The 19321-nt window shown below is 38.5% G+C and overlaps 1 protein-coding gene across 6 annotated transcripts in view; it reads left to right on the top strand.

Moving 5' to 3' along the window:
• LOC307119795 (myosin phosphatase Rho interacting protein) overlaps positions 1–18160 on the top strand; it is an 80266-nt gene extending 62106 nt beyond the window's left edge. For 4 of the 6 annotated variants that reach the window (XM_079806334.1, XM_079806335.1, XM_079806333.1 and 1 more), the window contains 9 exons: positions 662–4363; positions 5526–5673; positions 6294–6399; positions 6534–6693; positions 7719–7826; positions 7899–7985; positions 8078–8243; positions 10739–10815; positions 17043–18160. In XM_079806334.1, coding sequence (XP_079662460.1) covers positions 662–4363; positions 5526–5673; positions 6294–6399; positions 6534–6693; positions 7719–7826; positions 7899–7985; positions 8078–8243; positions 10739–10815; positions 17043–17114 — 4626 coding nt within the window. In that variant the 3' untranslated portion in view covers positions 17115–18160. Of the gene's footprint in view, positions 1–661; positions 4364–5525; positions 5674–6293; positions 6400–6533; positions 6694–7718; positions 7827–7898; positions 7986–8077; positions 8244–10738; positions 10816–11309; positions 11370–17042 lie in introns of all 6 variants that reach the window. The other 2 variants (XM_079806331.1, XM_079806332.1) reach the window with 2 other exon arrangements.
• The last annotated feature ends 1161 nt before the right edge of the window (positions 18161–19321 follow it).

The raw sequence follows: 19321 nt of genomic DNA, 5'->3' as shown, positions 1-19321 counted from the left end.
ATACTAATATAATTTTGGGGTGTTAATGAAACTCTCAGCATGAGTGGTACTAACTGATCTGCAATGTCTTTCTTTCCCTGGGCTCTGACTGGGTTTTGGTTAAAATTCTTGTAACCAAACCACAAGTTTCCTGAAGATAACAAATGTAAACATTTGACAAGCTTTCAGCTGTGCTTTTCTACCTGTGGTTTGTTGTTATCTCTTTCATCTCTTGTCATCCTTTGCATAATTTGCATGGTGGTGTTATCATTCCTCTGTTCTTCATTTTCCTTTAGTTGATGTTTTATAATTTGGTGTAGTGTTACTCCATTTGTTTCTTCCTTCGTCGGTTTCCTCTGTACAATGCCATTTATATTATTCACAAAGACCCAGTTGCATTTCATAGTTTCATTCTGTAGTTCCACAGCCTCTTTAGATCATTTATTTCCCTTTTTGTGTTGTTCACATTTTTCCCTCATTGTTGAGCACCATTTTCTCCATCTTTGATGTTATCTTGAAAAAGCACAGTGGAAAGCTTGAGTAAGTATGTAACTTCGGAAATTGAACTCCAAACGTTCCTGGGATCCCAGCCACAGCCTAGAAGATGTTGAGCATCATGTATGTGGCTATGAAAGAGAAGACTTCCTGTTACTAATTGTACTTTCCTCTTAATCTCTTAAAGAGTGACACGACCGCTGCAAAGCCTTCGTCTGATGCCGCGTCTTCCTCTGTTCACCGAGCACCATGGCAGCGCCTCAGCAAACTGAACCAGGATCTAAAGTCCGAGCTGGATTCCCAGCGACGGAAGCACGATAAGTCAAATCAACAAGTTAGCAGCTTGAGGCGTAGCTACAGCGAAGCGAAAGATATTATAGGACACCATGAGGCAGAGATCGAGGCCTTGGAGGAAAAGCTAACGACTGCCATGGCGGAGATTGTAGTGAGCGAGCAGGCTGTGGCACGTATGCGCAGCGAACTGAAAATTGAACGGGTTCGCTGTCAAGAACGTGAGGAAGAATGGGTCAGAAATGAGATGACGTTGCGGTCACAACTGCGAGAGAGCGAGGAACGTCTACGTCAAGTTGAAGCCAGTTTGCTAGAGAAGAACCAGGAGTTGAGACAGCTTGAACAGCAGCAAGCTTTGCAGAGAGACCAGCACAGAGAGGTGCAGAGGTTACAGGAGAGACTCTCTGAGGCCACTGGGCGTCTGATTTCCATTGAAGAATCTCAGACTATGCGAGATGAGCGGGAGAGAAAAGAACAGCGGAGCCTGGAGGAGAAACATGAGCGGGAGCGACAGGGGTTGACATGGAGGTTGGCAGAATCCGAAGAGAGGAGGCGTGAAATAGAAGAACAACTGCAAGAGGCACAAGAACAGGTGGAGGCGCTGCTGAGAGGGAGTGGTGGGTTGCAAATTATGGGACTCCGTGAGGAAGTGCATCGTCTTCAGCAGGAGTTGGAGGCACAGACAGATATGGTGGAAATACTGCGGGAGAGTGTGAGGAGGCTGGAGGAGGAACGTGATCAGCTTAATTGCCGCTGTCAGGAACTCCTCAATCAGATTTCTGAGGCCGACCGAGAGGTTGGAAAGCAACAGGCATGTTTAACAACGGTGGAAACAGACTATCATTCCCTTGAGAGCTCGTATGAGCGTGTCTCAGAAGAATTTGCTAGGATAAGTCATGTGCTACGAGAGAAGGAAGAGGAGGTGAAGCAGACAAAGGAAATGTATGAGCAACTAATCAGACAGAAGGAGCAGGACTTGAGCGAGGCCCTCATAAAGATGGCTGCCTTAGGCAGTAGTCTAGAAGAAACAGAAGTTTGCTTGCAGCAAAAAGAGGAGCTTCTTTCTAAAATGAAGCATGACTATCCAGGACTGGTAGAGTCCCGAAGAGCAGAACAGGAGCTGCAGGCAAAACTGGTGGTTGCAGAGGATCGAATTGCTGAGCTGGAGGAAAACCTCAATGCCCTGCGACTTGGATATGCAGATCTCAGAATACGGCGTTGCCGCTCACAGGAAGACATGCTTGAGGGTTTGAAAGAGATGAAACATGATGTTTCTTCATCTTCAATTCCCTCCCAACTTATGCTTTCAAGAAGCAGCTCAGAGACGGAAATGTCCTTGGTAAAGCGGCAGAGGATTCGCTTTTCCACCATCCAGTGCCATTCCTATCACCGGTCCCAGGGAGCAGACAGATTTCAAATGGAGAACACGTCTTTGGATCTGACGCAAGATCTGAGCCTAGACCACACGCATGACCTGAGCCTGACCCAAGATATCAGTGTAGTCAGTGACAGCTCATTTCAGCAGTGCAGAGATCCAGAGAAGTTCATCTCTATCATAAATGCTTTGGAAACCAAACTATTGGCCACAGAGGAGAAGCTCAGACACCTCACTGAGAAGATACGAGACCAGCCTGATCTTTCAGCGTTGCAGGAACACCTGAGCACCAGAGCGACCATGGAGGACGTCACGACTAAAACCTGTGATGAATTACCAATGGATGAATCCAGTCTGAAATCCCTCAAGACTTTTGGTGAGCAGGACACTGATGAATATGAGAAGGCATTGGCGCTGGTAGAGTCTTGCACAGAAAAAGTCAGAGAAATTCTCAGCAATCAGAAAGAGACCAGTTCGACTGAATCTCTCATTTGTACCCTTGCAGAAGTAGAGAAACGGCTGGTTTGTGCCACCACGTACCTGAGGAAGGGCAGCACATTCTATGAGTCGTGCCAGATCTTTGATGCACCAGATGTGCAATCAATGAAGGAAAATATAAAACGGTTTGCCAGAACATTATCTTTTGAGGCTGAAGTTCTGGAGAAGATGGGGTTCTCTCTGCAGGACCTGAACTCTGATATTATGTCGGCCCTAAACTCCATTCACAAGGATGCTGAAAACATCAAGAAGGACTGCAATGGCTATCTCTCAATTGTTTATGCTGATGTGCTTACAAGAAAACTTATGCTGGAGACTATGTTCGTGGCAGAGGTGGACAAGCTTGAGATGGGTAAACTAGCAAATAGTGCTTTTTCCCAGGATGTCATCAAGAATGCCTGCATTAGTGCCGAGCTTGCCTATTCACTTCAAAATCTAACAATGAATTTTCAGGAAAAATTTGATGAGCTTCAAAAAGACTTGGTCCAAGCAAATGAAACCTTGAAACAAAGGGACATGGCTCTGAAAGATGCTGTTAGTGCATCAAAGTATGCTCACATTGAGAGCATGGCCCAAAGCAATACTGCTCATCTCGCTGATGTCACTCCTCCTGAACTTGCTCCCTACATGGAGCAGATTGAGATGGAGGAAGCTCAAAGTTTAGCGGCAGAGATTGTCCATAGACACTTAGCACTTGGCACGCTATCCCAGAGAACAGAATCAGAATCACATCTGCAAACGGGCTGGGAAAATCTCATTGCCGAGCTCAAGAAGCATTCAAAAGCCCTCCGCAATCTCTCTCAGGAAATTGAGAGGGTCTGCGAGGAAGGGGAAACAAATTCACTCTCCGGACTTGCGAATGCCATCCAAATGAGCTCATGGCGTAGCGACTCCAGCTCGGTTTGTATGCGCGAGGCCTTGATGCAGGTGCAGGTTGCATATGTTGCTTGTAGGTTGCGAGCAGGTCACACGAGGGAACTTTCTCTTTGCCAGGAGACTAGCCGCAACATGGCAGTGCTCGTCCAGGAACACGCTGAGAGTGTTGCAGCCATCCAAAGGCACTACCAGAGCTGCGTGGAGAAAGAGCATCTGAGCTTCACTGGCACTGTAAGTTCCTTGCAGGAGGAGAATGACATGCTACGAGGGGAACTATCCTATAAGCTCAGGGAGCTGCAGGAGCAACGGCAGAACCTAACCCAGCTTGAAGAGGCGTTTCTCAAGGAGAAAGAGGAGCTGAAGAGCAGGCATGCGGAAGAGATGGGAAGGGCTGAGCAGGAGCAGATAACCAGAGAGCTTGACTTAATGGAGCGTGCCGCAAACAACCAACACAGGCTGGAGACCTTGCTGCTAGAAATGGAAGATGCCGAGTTGAGGCACAAAGAGCACATCCGAAGACTTGAGCAGGAATTTCAGGGTAAGGTCCAGAAACTAGAACACGCCAACAGGGAGGAGCTCCACAAGCTACAAGAATGCTACAGTCAGACCATCTGCTCATTGGAGGAGATGAGCGAGAGAGTGGAGAACAAAGCTGAGGTCGACGCATGTCCCATGGAGGAAGGGGACGGATCTGATCAAGTAACGTGCAGGGATTCAGAGTCCCTGCTCCGAGTCCGGGAGCTGGAAATGCAGTTGAGCAGCATGAGAGAGGAGCTAGAACAGAAACCGCTGGATGGAGATCTGACCAGCCTGAGGGAGAAGTACCAGCGAGACTTGGACAGCCTCAAGGTTTAACCTTTCACCTTTCAAATATAATGTCACACCCATTTACTGCCATGGCGCCATGTTTTTAGGCTGTTGCTGCTAATTTGGGTTGCAGCGGTTTTAGAGGATAATCATTTTGGGAATATTGCTTATTGTATTTGTTTATAGAAGTTTAAGAAAGTTCTGTATTAAGAAGTATGTATTATATATATCAGGGTCTTTTATGGCCTGTTGGGTTTTTGGAAATAAAGCTGGGATGACCACTGCAACCCTGTAGCCTCATAACCATGATGCTTTCCCCTTTTTTTTCTATGCTGTAGTGCACATTAGCAGCACTGGGAGTCTTGAGCACACACAATGACCTTGATTGACCTATCACAAATTACTCTTTACTTTTACTGTGCTCCCTTAGGACTTCCTCTGTTCAAAATACCTTGTGTTTTTGCTGTGTTAGCATTGTTGTCTACTGTGTTAGTGTGAGAGCTTGATTGCATGAATTTGCTGTAGCTAACCCCTATCAGTCATGCTGATTTGCTTCACTCCTGTGCTATCTGTCATCTCTCATCTCATGAGCAAATGTTTAAATGATGAACATGATGAGTTCAGCCATCCCCTTTGATGCCACTCAACCCTTTAGTAGTCTCTGTTTGAGAAGTGTTAGAGTTGCCATAGATCTGTAGAGAGTAGGGCTGGGTAAAGATTGGTTTTCTGATTAAGTTATTCATTTGCATAATTAGATTATATTGTATCTTAAAATCCCAAGACTGATCATTTAAAGGGGTCATGAACTGAGAACTCAAAATTCCCTTGATCTTTTGACATATAAGAGGTCATTGTACTATAAAAACGTCTAAGTTTCAGAACTCAAAACTTTCTCATTAGTCTAAAAACTATATATAATGCTATAATAAACACTTTTCACGATTAGTTAACCTTGAGAGCTGTAATAGTAAAATGTGCAGTTCATGATCATTTTAATGTATGCCTTATGCATTACAAAATTCTTCAAAGACTCAGCCAAATACATGAGAAATAGGCTTTGCTGAGTAAATTATATAGACTTTTTATCCACCATCAAGCCATAAAGACAATAGATACCCAGCCCTAGTAGAGAGCCTGCTATGATAGAGAGATTGTGTTTGGTGTTTGTTTGTGTTTGTGATCTGATGTTGTTTGTGGATCTCAGGCGACATGTGAGCGTGGATTTACAGCAATGGAGGAGACTCATCAGAAGGTGATCGAGGACATCCAGAGACAGCATCAGCGGGAGATCCGGCAACTTCTGGAGGAGAAAGAACGACTGTTGGAGGAGGAAACAAATGCCACTATTGCTGGTAATAAATTTAAAAAAAATTAATTGACAATTAATTGCTTACAGTTTGCTTTGATGCTGAAAATTGCTGTCAGTGTGAAAAGTCTTTTAATGTAATGTTTAATGTAGCATTATATACACCGATCAGGCTTAACATTATGACAGGTGAAGTGAATAACACTGATGATCTCTTCATCATGGCCCCTGTTAGTGGGTGGGATATATTAGGCAGCAAGTGAACATTTTGTCCTCAGAGTTGATGTGTTAGAAGCAGGAAAAATGGGCAAGCGTGAGGATTTGAGTGAGTTTGACAAGGGCCAAATTGTGATGGCTAGAGGACTGGGTCAGAGCATCTCCAAAACTGCAGATACCACAGCAGACCTTCAGGGGTCTAGTGGAGTCCATGCCTCGACGTGTCAGGGCTGTTTTGGTAGCAAAAGGGGGACCAACACAATAATCATAATGTTATGCCTGATCGGTGTAGAGCTGCCTGATAATGTTATAGTTAATTCATGTTGTAAATATCAGATTAATCACACTTTTTATTATAGTAATGTGATATTAAAATGTTGATATTTATCTGGCATCTGCATGAGTTAAGTCACTGAGTTGAAGCATCACAGTAGATTGTTTTGTGTGCAGCGATTGAGGCCATGAAAAATGCTCATCGCGAAGAACTGGAGAAAACGCAACGGTCGCAGATGAGTGGTGTGAGCGCAGACATCCAGGAGCTGCACAGACAGTATGAGTAAGACACCAAACCCTCACCCAATCACGTTTATCGTTGTCCCTAAGAAGATTCACATATATTCATTGATGCTTTTAACCAAGCGAATGGAAGTTTTGATGTTTGGAAGTTTGATTTACATTGTGTCCATGTAGAGAGGAGTTGCAGTCTATCCATCGCGAGCTGGAGGTTTTGTCTGAGCAGTATTCACAGAAGTGTTTGGAAAACGCACATTTGGCTCAAGCGCTGGAAGCAGAGAGACAGGCGCTGGGGCAGTGCCAGCGAGAGAACCAGAAACTGCATATACACAACCAGGTCAAACAAAACTTTCTGAAAACTTTGTTTTCCAAGAGGGAAACCGCTTGAAGATATTTTAAAATATCTTATATAATATATATATACATTTATAAGTTAAATAATTAAATAATCATAATTGTTTGATCTGCTGTAAAGTGGGACAATAACAAAACCAGGCCGTTGGCGCCCTCTGCATGGGTTTGTTATAATACATAATACATAAGTTGATTGTTTATATTATGTATATTATATTGTGTATTTGAACAGTGTTGTTCTATAAAACCAGATGATTTTGGCTTGCTTTTTATATTTAATTTGAACCAAAAGGTATTGCCTCATTGTTATTATATATGTATTTTAAGTCATTTTAAAGGCTATTGTTTGCTCAGATCATCAGATTAAATGTCAGATTATTCGATTAATCATCAAAATCGATTAATTACTCGATTACCAAAATAACCGTTAGTGACAGCCCTAACATACTTAAATAATGTGTATTTCAAGTTCTGAAATGTTGTTTAATTATGCAAATGAGGCATTATCTAATTAAATAAGCACTAATTTTCATACATTTCCAGAACAGAAATCTAAACATTGGGTAAAGCCAGATCTCATTTAGTTGAAATTAGAGTCGATACATGTACATTTTGGATATCTCTATTCATTACTTCTTAAATCAGAAAATATGTCAGAAATATTTTTTCTGTCAACATTGTCAGAACAAAAATTCACTCATAAAATGATGTATAAAATCAGGCAAACCCCTCAGTAAAACCCTTCAGAATATAAATTGGAATAAAGTCGTAATGTTTTGTGTTGCTAAATTGGAGATTCCTGACTCATTTTGACTCAAAAATCTTATTTCAGACTATAAAATAGATAAAGTGCGATAAAATAAATGTATATTGGATGTTTCCTTTCCACTTATCTGAAACAACGTTATGAAAAGCCAAATAGCCAAAGTTTCTTGTCTGTATTGTCTTGCCTTAAGAAGTCAAAGTTCCCCACCATCTTATAAACATGAATTTGTGTGTGTGTTTTAGGAGCTAAATCATCGTCTGAATGAGGAGATCACCAGAATGCACTCCTGCATCGGTGGAGACAAATCAGCTTCCCCTCTGACACAAGGCAAAGACATCTATGAACTGGAGGTACAGCACAAACTCTGCCTTTTCATCAATTAAAGGTGTCGTGCACTTCATCTAAATGCTGTTTTGCTGCAGGTTTTGCTGCGAGTGAAGGAGTCAGAGATCCAGTACCTCAAACAGGAAATAAACTCTCTCAAAGACGAGCTGCAGTCGGCACTTCGAGTAATATGCACACACACGTGTTTCTCTTCGACAGCTCTACGTACACATGCCGGCGCGTTCTGATGTGTGTCGTTCATGTGTGTGTGTTGCAGGATAAGAAGTATGCTTCAGATAAGTACAAGGACATTTACACCGAGCTGAGTATCGTGAAGGCTAAAGCTGACTGTGACATTAACAAGCTGAGGGAGAAACTTTTGGCTGCTACAGAAGCTCTTGGGGAATTAGACGCTGAAGGAAGTGGCGTTACTGCTGGATACGGTGAGACATTTCAAGGATTTAAGGACACGAAAATGGCAACCCTGTCAGCTTCATGGCGTTTCAAATCCGCATGAATTGGTCTCTTTCGTAGTGCACTAAAGGAAAATGATTTGAAGGACAAAAAAAGCACCATAAAAGCACTAGTAGTTATCAATATAGATTTTTCAGTGGCTGAAGCTGATATTCATAAATAGAGAGCAATTAAGAAGTGCACATATAGACTGAACATAAAGGGATAATTTACCCAAAAATGAAAATGAGCCCATGATTTACTCACCTCAAGCCATCCTAAGTGTAAATTACATTCTTCTTTCAGACGAATACAATCCGAGTTATATTAAAAAAGTCCAGGCTCTTCCAAGCTTTATAATGGCAGTGACTTGATGGGTCATTTTTTAAGTCCATAAAAGTGCATCTATCCATCATATAACTGCTCCACACAGCTCCGGGGGGTTAATAAAGGCCTTCTCAAGCGAAGCCATGTGTTTGTGTTAGAAAAATATCCATATTTTAAACTTTATAGACTAAAATAACTAACTTCCGGAGGTCAGCTGTACATAGGGTGACCACCCCTTGTCCCGCACGTCGCATATTGAGAAAATGTCCCGCGTTTTCATCCGTTTGTTGGTTTTTAACTATCATACTAAGAAAACATGAATGCGTTCTTTTGCCTTTTTAAGAAAGAATTTTATTTTAGCACCGTAGTTTTTTACCTATATTTAACAGCGTTTCGTCAGAAGTAACATCCCGCCCTACACAAATACGTACAGCCATTTTTTAAATCCTATCCAATGGTTGAAAAGAAAGGAGTAAATACGGTCACTGGTAGATTGTGACGGCTGTCAATCAAAATGTGGAGCGGTGATTCATTGTGTTCCCTTTCAGAAAACTACTGCATAATTAGGTAAATTGGTTCTATTCTTAATATATAATATAAATGAATATACAAGACTGTCAATCAACTAATTTCATGTTGTTTTATTTTTTTATTTTGTTCATTATTTATTTTGTTGGATTTTAGTTGGTCTTGGTCAGAACAGTTTCAAAAATAGATGCCTGCTTCCTTTGGGCTCAGTGATGTTGAATTTAAATGACATGTAAAATAAAGACGTGTTATGTCACATTGTGATGTAATGGTGTTTTCTGGGAGGGACTAAAGAACAAAGTATTTTTATCAGCTGAAAGGCAGAATACAAATGTTTTTACAAATGTTAAGTTAGATAGACATTATATAACAGTTTCAGGTTATGTTTTAGTGTCGGTAACATGTCCCACATTGTCCCACACAAACTTTGTTAATCGTCCCACATTTGGTTTGTTTGATGGTGGTCACCCTGGCCGTACGCAAGTCGACTTGCGCTAAAAGAGTGAACCTTGAAGCGATGTACAGGAGCATCTCAAGCTTTGACGCCTCTCGTGGATAGTGCTGGGCAACAAACTCAAGCCCCTCTTCTCTTATATCAAAATTCTCCGCCATTTCTCTTTAAAAATTCTCGTTTTAGACTCTAATTCATGACTGGTGTTTTGTTTTGCTCTCTCCTCTGCGCTTCTGCGTTCGTCAATACGTCATGCGTCAAGGGTCAAGGGTTACTCTTTCGCTATAAGTCGATGCGTACGGCAGTAGTTAGTTATTTTAGTCTATAAAGTTTTAAATATGGATACTTTCTCACACAAACGCATGGCTTCGCTTCAGAAGGCCTTTATTAACCCCCCGGAGCTGTGTGGAGCAGTTATATGATGGATAGATGCACTTTTATGGACAAAAATGACCCGACAACCCATTATAAAGCTTGGAAGAGCCAGGACATTTGATTGTATTTGTCTGAAAGAAGAATGTCAGTTACACCTAGGATGACTTGAGGGTGAGTAAATCATGGGCTAATTTTAATTTTTTGGGTGAACTATCCCTTTAATTATATAGATTATTTTGTGTTAATATTATTTGTTAAAAATATATATTTTTTAAATTACTACATTTTTACAGAAAATGCTATGGGAGCTTGTTTCCGCCACAGGATAAACAATAAATCTTGCGATTCTGACTTTTTTCAAGCAATTGCACGATATAAAGTAAAAATTGTGAGATATAAACTCGCAATTCTGAGAAAAAACGGATTTGGACTTAATAACTTGCAATTGCAAGTTTATATCTCACAATTTTGAGAAGATAAGTCAGAATTGCGTTATATAAACTCACAATTGTGAGGTAAAAAGTCGCAGTTATCTTTTTTAATTATCTTGTTTTATTCTGTGGCGGAAACAAGCTTCCATAAAATGCACCTAAAATATTTGAAATTTGAAGATTTTGCAACTGATACAAAAGAGTGTTAATCGCCCGAGCGGTTTCCATTACTGGCTGATGCCGGTGAATTCATATTAGATCATCTCAGATCATGCCCAAACTCCAGCCAAATGATACAATTAGAGTGTGAACAAACATTTGACTGTGTCTGTGTGTGTATGTATGAGCTGAAGTGTATTTGTGTTTGATACAGACATTATGAAGTCAAAGAGTAACCCAGATTTCCTGAAGAAAGAAAAATCCAGACAGATGCGTGGGCTCAGGTCAAAGGTGAGGGTTCAAAGTGTGTATGTCTGTGTCATAAACATTCTTGTCAGCCATTGACAACTGTACATTTATGTGGAAAATTATGTTGTTTGTGTTTGTGCTGTCAGTAGATTAAAAATAAAAATTGATATAAACTATACTATACAAAAAGTCAATATATAGTTTAATTTTGGATCATTGATCCACTACAATCCATTTTCCACGAGATTGTGAAAAATGTGGCAGACAAAATTCTTATTTTCCATCTGCAATATTTATTTATTTTGAATTTTATGTGCAGTTTTTAATAGTAAATGTTACAGAATTATGGAAGCTTTTTTCCACTAGGGAATGAAAAATGTAATTGTGACTTTTTAAGCTTCTATACAGAATTTATATTAATTTGTTACGCTTTTTAAAGTGACAGCCGTAGTATTTATGTGTATGAAGTATGGAACCGTGTGTGTGTGTGTGTGTGTGTGTGTGTGTGTCCTCACATGTGTACGTTGCCCTGTCAGGCAGAGAGTGAGGGGTTTGTCGGGGGTAGCTGACCGCTGTGACCCCATCAGGTCCAACAGGTGAAGCATTTATCGCTCTTGTGAGAGTACGGCTATGTTAGCATGGAATATGGAGCATATTGCAAAGAATACTGTATCCCACAATGCAAAGCATCCCACTTTTTACTGCCATGAAAGCAATTACTGCCATGGTTTTAACATTTGATATTGTTACACAAAATGTAATTAAAGTGCCCCTGTTATGCTATTTTAAAGGTTTTTACTTTTGTTTTGGAGTCTCCTACAACAGGTTTACATGCATCCAAAGTAAAAAAAACACTTGATATACATTACAGCATCAGCTCTTTTCTCAGTGTCTGAAACGGTTCAAGGATTCAGTCTCTCTAAACCCCGCCTTTCTGTGAGCCTGCTCTGCTCTGATTGGTCAGATGGCCCAGTCGGTTGTGATTGGTCTACCAGAACTGCCTTCTGGTAGGTAACCTTGCCTTCTGGGGGTATTCCAGAAGGCAAGGTTAGCTTAAAGTCACATTTACCTTGAACTCTCGGTTGATTAACCCAAACCTTGCTTACTCAAGGTATGCTGGTTCCAAAAACGAGTCTGGGAGTAAGTTCAGACAACTCAGAGTATATTCCCAGTTAACACACAAGACATTCTCAACTGAGCGACGAATCGATGATACACCATGGAAACAGACACTAAGAAAAAGTGCGCCATTCTACTTCCTCTTCTTCTTTTGTTTAATGGAGATTTACATAACCACTTATTTGGTGGTTGTGCAATCATCTTTTCGTTTAATAAGTAATCTTTAAAAAATTATATTGTTTGTTTGATGCTTATTAATTGAATGCAGATCCATGTGTGATATGACAATAAAATAACATATATTTTAATTTAATTAACATTTCAACTTATTTTTAATAAAAAAATGTATTCTAATTCTTTAGAATTAATATGAAACAATACTGAAACACATTTGGTTATATTAATAACTATATTATTTATATAAAACACATCTGAATACCTCTTCAGCAAACTAACCCTGTAACATAACCTGCTTTCTGGAATACCCCCCAGAGTGGTCAGACGACAAACCTACATTGGTTCGTAAGCAGGAAGTGAGACTGGATTCACTGATGACCCGTTTAAGGCAGCTTTTAGGAGACAATAGAGTGCCGAAGTTATGACGTCACTTTGTAGGCCAACCCGGAAGTTAGTGGCGCATGGGTTCCCTCGATCGAAAAGCCATGCATTTTCCCCATAGACTTTTGGAAAATTGCAAAAAATAAGATCTGTGTTCAACAAAGAGTTATGACCCTTACACGTTTTGTCTACCAAGATAATCCTTACAAATGAATCCAAAATGTATAAATTTTGAAGCCTAAATAAAGCCGTCAGATATAAAATGCTAACGGTAGGCTATAAACGGACTACAGCACACCATGGTCGCGGATCAACGTCATCATCAAGCTTCCTCAAACTTTATTTAAAAAACGCGCTTGCTAATTATGATCTGCGCTGTGTATGAACACTTATCCACTTTTTCATGAGAAATATTGCCCATTCGTTTTTTCCAAAAATGTTAGAAACTAATTTTATGCGTGCCTTTATGAGATTTATCTTTTGTTAATGTTTTTTCAGACAATATGATTATCACTGTGATAACATTAAATGACATGAAACACAACCCAGTCTCTTTTTGTTAAATGCAAGTTTATGTATGATCAATAATACAAAACGTATAATAAGCTACACATTAAATAAAGCAAACAATTCAGTCAAACATTCAAAGTCAGTGCTAGTCGGCTAACTTACAACGGTAATGTAGTTATAGCCTAAAAATAAACAAGTAATGAAACTTCACTTTGCCCTCAGCCTAAACGATTTGCCAGGGAACAAATTATAGATCCATGAGAGCAAATATGGGCCGTTAAATCTCCACAAGACTAATTATAGCTGGAGACGCCACAGAGACATCAGAGCCAGCGGCAGACGTCAGAAGGACTGGACGAGGAAAGTCTAACTTACTCTCGCCGGCTAAACAAGCGCTGACCGCCGCTGACTCACTGGAGCTCACAACTCCGAAAACACCAGATAAAATGTTCAAATAGGAACTCTTCTTATAAATAAACCACAGATTTGAGCTTTAAAGAACTACATTATCGACTGAAAAAGTCTTAAAACTACGTTTTGTCACACATTAACAGTAGATTTTAACACAAAAAGACGTGTAAACACAGCCCATGTCAGTCATTTCTCAACGAGACGAACATGTGAAGAGAGTAAACTCCAAATGTTCAAGCATCCAACTTTGCGCGAATAGCGCGATTTATTCACGCCACATAAGTTCTTCATAAGGCTGAAACGCGGGCTAGTGAGAGATTGCCTGTTTGTCACGATGACGTCTAAAGTCCCCGCCAAAGGATGTAGTACCTTTTAGCAACTTGTTAGCAACCACCGTTTTTAAGACACAATAAAGTTTTAAAAAATCACAAGCAGGTTTTAACTTATGTGTTTTATGTCATAGATCAAAACGTGAAAATATTTAGAGGCTTTGTTAACCACAGACCTTATTTCAGGCGATTTAGCAAAAACCCATTCAAGAAACCCATAGACTTTAGGGCGAGGGAACCGGAAGGGCTAAAATGCTAACTCACTTCCGCGTTTTGGCCTACAAAGTGACGTCATAACTTCGGCACTCAATAACTCAGAAACTGTTACATTCACAGACAGTGATATTATACACTACATGAGGGTAATATCAGAAAAAGCATAATGGGGCACTTTAAAATTCAAAATTAGATCATGGATATCCTCTCACCAAGCAATGTGAAATGAACAATGTAACATACGAGAGTTTTAGCATGGGATAAAACCCACTGTTTCATGATATAGTTATTTTAAATGCTAGGTGGTGTACATTGTATACTGTGCAGTATTTAGTACGCTAGTATTCCATCCTGAACACAGCCTTTGAATCCTGCATGAGTCCTACACCTTCCCAACAGTCTGAAGGTCACATAAAGTCCACACATAACCAGCACAGATCACATTTTTCTGAATGTTACGTGTTCTTACTGTTTTTATGGTGAAGTTTTCTTGCTTTGTGTGTGTGTGATTTGTGTTTTTCGGTGTTTAAAGGTAGACTTTAGCCCTGTTTGGATGGTAATTGTTTGTAAATGCATATTTGCACGACTCCCTTGAACGGCCTTGACTTTACAAGCTGTTCACATTTATTTTCACTCTTATGTGCTCCTCATGTGTACAGCCGTGGCTCTGATGATACCGGCCGGTTACCCATAACTCAAATGCGTTGATTCAGATGAGAATTAGATCACGCTTATGATAATGATAATCATTTTAAAATCATTACCTGTCTCGCATGTAAAACAATTACCATCTTAATAGACCTTTGTGTGTGTGTCGTTGTCATTTTTCTTGTGTGTTCCTCTGTCCTAAATATATTAGATAACTTAAAGGGATGTTTAAGGATATATTTTTTTACTTCAAACCCCGTTTTTTGGCATGAAAAACATGAATTGTTTTTTGTATCTGTTTTTGTGTACTCTTGGGGTAAATTGTCACCAAATAACATCTCAAATTCTTCATTACTTAATGACACGAGGATATGAAGTGTCGTGTGTCTCGTTTAGTTCTTGAAGGCAATGAGACCCATCTAATAGTGTAATAATAAAGAAAGCGGACACCCGTGTGTGTAGAGTTAGTACAGAGTGTTCATGTGAACGTCTTGTGCAGGTGTCATGTTGCACAATGAAGCAGCCACAGTCTCAGACCGCCAATGACAGATGGATCTAAAACAAGTGAATATAGAAACAGGCTTTGGTTTAAAACCCCTTGAATGTCCCTTTAAGGAATGTGCATGTTCCCACAGTGCAGTTTAAAGCACATGAACTGAATGAACATGTCTGGAAAATATCTTTAAGGGAAGTCAAGTTTTAAGCAAACATGTATATGCAATGTTACAAGTAATCATATTAGTGCTGGGGAAAAATGAATCATGATTAATAAAATAAAAGTTTGTTTACATAATATATGTGTGTGTACTGTGTATAATTATTATGTGTATGTATATAAATACACACACATGCATGTATACATTTAAGAAATATTTGCATGTATATACTGTATATATAATTTATCTTATATATAAATATATATTTTTTAATAAAAATATAAAAAAAAATCTTAAATATATACATGCATGTGTGTGTGTGTGTATATGTATACACACATATACTAATTATACACAGTACACACACATATATTATGTAAACAAACTTTTATTTTGGATGCGATTAATCACGGTTAATTTTTCCCCAGCACTAATTCTTTAGCATTGATCATTAAACATTATTTATATGTTGGTTTTTATTTTTTATGTGACAGACTTTTATATACGGCAGAGAATATGATTTATATGAAATTGATGGCCATTCAATTTGAAGAACTGAGGAGAAATTATTTAAATTTATTTAATAAAATTATTGTCTTTTTTTTATTTATTATTTTACAGTTGTATTCAAGTTATTATGTACAACAGAGAATATAAGTTAAGTTATGTTGGCCATTGAATTTGAAGAACTGGAGAGAAATTATTTACATTTATTTCATGAAATCATTGAATTTTAGTTTTAATAATTTATTGCAGGGGTTTTTTCCAGTTTTATTCAGGCAATTATATACAGAAGGGAATATGATTTAACTGTAAATTATGTTGGCCATTAAATTTGAAGAACTGAAGAGAAATTGTTGACATTTATTTTATTTTATTTTATTTTAGCTTTAATATTTTATTTAATTTCTATTTATTTTTTAGTTTTATTCAGGTTATTATATACAACAGAGAATATAATTTAAGTTATGTTGGCCATTGAATTTGAAGAACTTAAGAGAAATTGTTGACATTTATTTAGTGAAATTACTGAATTTTAATAATTTATTGCATTTTTAATTATTTCTCAGTTTTATTCAGGCTATTATATACAGTAGAGAATATAATTTATCTAAATTATGCTGACCATTAAATTTGAAGAACTTTGTTGAAATTGTTGAAATTTATTTAATGAAATTATTGATTTTATTTATTTATTTATCACAGTTTTATTCAGGCTAGTATATACAGTAGATAATATAATTTAACCAAGTTTTGAATTTAAATTACAATAATTTCTCTTCAGTTCTTCAATGAAATGATTGAATTTTAGTTTTAATAATTTATTGCATTTTTTTATTTATTTATTCTGGCTATTATATACAGCAGAGAAAATAATTTAACTGTAAGTCAACTGTATGTTGACCATTACATTTGAAGAACTGAAGAGAAATTTTTGAAATTTATTTAGTGAAATTATTTAATTTGAATAATTTATTGCATTTTTTTAATTTATTTCTCAGTTTTATTCAGGCTCTTATATACAGTAGAGAATATTATTTAACTAAATTGAATTTCAATCATTTCTCTTCAGTTCTTCAATGAAATTATTGAATTTTAGTTTTAATAATTTATAGAATTTTTTTACAGTCGTATCCAGGCTATTATATACAGCAGAGACATTGTTTGGTAAACATGGTTCATTCACCCAGGCTTTTTAAGAACGATTTTCCCATACCAGCTGACAATGATATCAAAGTTGAGTTTTCCTCATAAAAGTGTCATTTATGTACGAGCACATGATAGAAATTAAACATCTTTTTTCTCTCTCTCTCTCTTACAGAGTTTGAAGGAGGGATTGACCGTACAGGAGAGGATGAAGCTCTTCGAAACTAAAGACTCCAGAAAGATATAACACTTTCTTTCTTCCACTCTCTCGTTCCTCTTTGTATTCTCACACTCGTTTCGTCTTCATTGAGATCTTCTCAGTTGGTAGATCTTTCTGATTGTTTTAATATTGTGAATTAAGGGAGTTACGTTTTAATATTGACACGTTGTTTTGCCAACCATCCACTCTGATGAACCTCATATTTGTACTCTTTTGGTTGGTCCCTAAGCTGTTCTTCATCGTCACAGTATACATGAACACACTCAGTATTGAACACTACAGACGTCTCGTCTGAGCATCTTCTGAATGGAGAACTGGCTGCTGTTGTGTCTTTTCGGGGAGATGTTTTTAGGATTATTCTGAGAGAATATTGACAGAGAGAGATGTTATTTTGCCAATGATATTGTAAATACGTGGTGCGTGTACGTGATAACACTTTTTCAGACTTTCTAGTACTGTAACCTTGAGATGACGTGGTAACGTGAGCTCGCGCGAGTGTGTTTTGTAGAGTGATTATGTGCTTCAGTCGTTTACTGAGGAGAATCTGATTGCTGTTTTAATTGCTTTTGTGTTGCCTTTGGTTTATATATATATATATAGAGCAACCAAACGTGATATCTGCTGTGGGTGTTGCGGCGTAAAGCGTTCGTTCGGCTACTGATCGTGAGCTTCTCCTGTAATTCCCTCCGGACACGGGACGTCTGAATGCCTCGGTGGTGTTGTTTCAGATGTTCAATACTGGCCTTTGCATGAATATGAAGCACTTTTGAGTCGTTGATTTTTGTGTTCTGGTTTTGAAACGTGTAATTCCATATTCCTTCTGCTCCAGAAGTCAGAAAGTATTGAACACACAACAAAGAAAACTCACTGTATAATATTCAACATTTGCTTTGTAAATATTTGGTTTTAGAGAAATGACTTTACTCTCGGTCTGCATAGAGGAAAAAAAAAGATCTTTATATCTATCTATACATGGTATGTCTACACCTAATTGCATATCTGTATGAATATTTTTATTTTGGTGTGTGTGAGAATGTGATGCATCTGTAATAATAAAAATGTTTTTGAATCAGTCCACTGATAAATTCGTTCTTTAAAGTCCTCATGAAATCAAAATTGACGGGGTTTTTTTTGGCGTTTTCGTATGAATATGTTAGCCTTACTGTTATCTATATGCTCCAAAACAATGACAAAATTAGCATTTAGAAGATATAAGTGTTCCAAACTTAGTGAAGGACTAAGGATCAATGATTTTGTTGACATCGCTGCACTTCAGCTTCTCGTCTGATTTTCTGTCCAATCAAATGCTCTCTAGAATCTGAAGCCCCGCCCACTACATTATAAACAGACGCTGAAGCTCACTTGTTCACATGTTTCACCTGGCGGCCATCTTTGTAATGCAAGTGTGCAGCTCCTATCTCTTTGAAAGGGGAAACATCAAATTCTCCAAAACTGTTTGCCAAGTTTACGATTAAATTTGAAATCACCAATGAGATCTGACAACAACTGTTGCATATATTTAGTGATACACAGTGATGACGATTTCAAAACAAAGCATCATGAAGCTTCGAAGCGTTATGAATCAGTGAGTCGATTCAGCGGTTTGAATCGCCAAATTTCAGCAGTTTGGCGTTTGACACGCGATCCGAATCATGATTCGACTCACTGATTCATAACGCTTCGAAGCTTCATGATGCCTTGTTTTGAAATCGTCATCACTATATAAGTCGTTATTTAGAGTTTTTTTGCGCACAAAAACTATTCTCATCGCTTCATTAAGTTATTTTAGAACCACTGTAGTGAGATGGACTTTGTAACGATGTCTTTAGTACCTTTTATGGGTCTTGAGAGTGTAAAGTGCCATTGAGCCAATGGAGGCCTTTCAGAGCCATCAGATTTCAACTAAAATATCTTAATTTCTGTTCCGAAGATGAACGGAGGTCTGACGGGTGTCGAACGACATGAGGGTAAGATATTAATGACAGAATTTTCATTTTTGGGTGAACTAACCCTTTAAGCCCCGTTCACACCGCCAGCGATGATGTCGCTGCATGTCACCAGTGCCAGAGATTCATGTCGCTAGTGGGCGTTCCCACTACGGGTTGCCTATAAACGTCATTAGCAGATCACCCTCCTCCTTCCATGCATCATTTTTTTTTTAAATGTGTCTGTGTATGTACCATAGACAGGTATGTACAAAGAGACATATCGTAAAGAACAGGGAAATTGCTAAC

The sequence above is a fragment of the Gobio gobio genome (genome assembly GCF_949357685.1).
Source record: "Gobio gobio genome assembly, chromosome: 23".
Lineage (NCBI taxonomy): Eukaryota > Metazoa > Chordata > Actinopteri > Cypriniformes > Gobionidae > Gobio > Gobio gobio.
The sequence above is the reverse complement of the archived record's forward strand: the minus strand, read 5'-3'. Positions and strand labels throughout refer to the sequence as shown.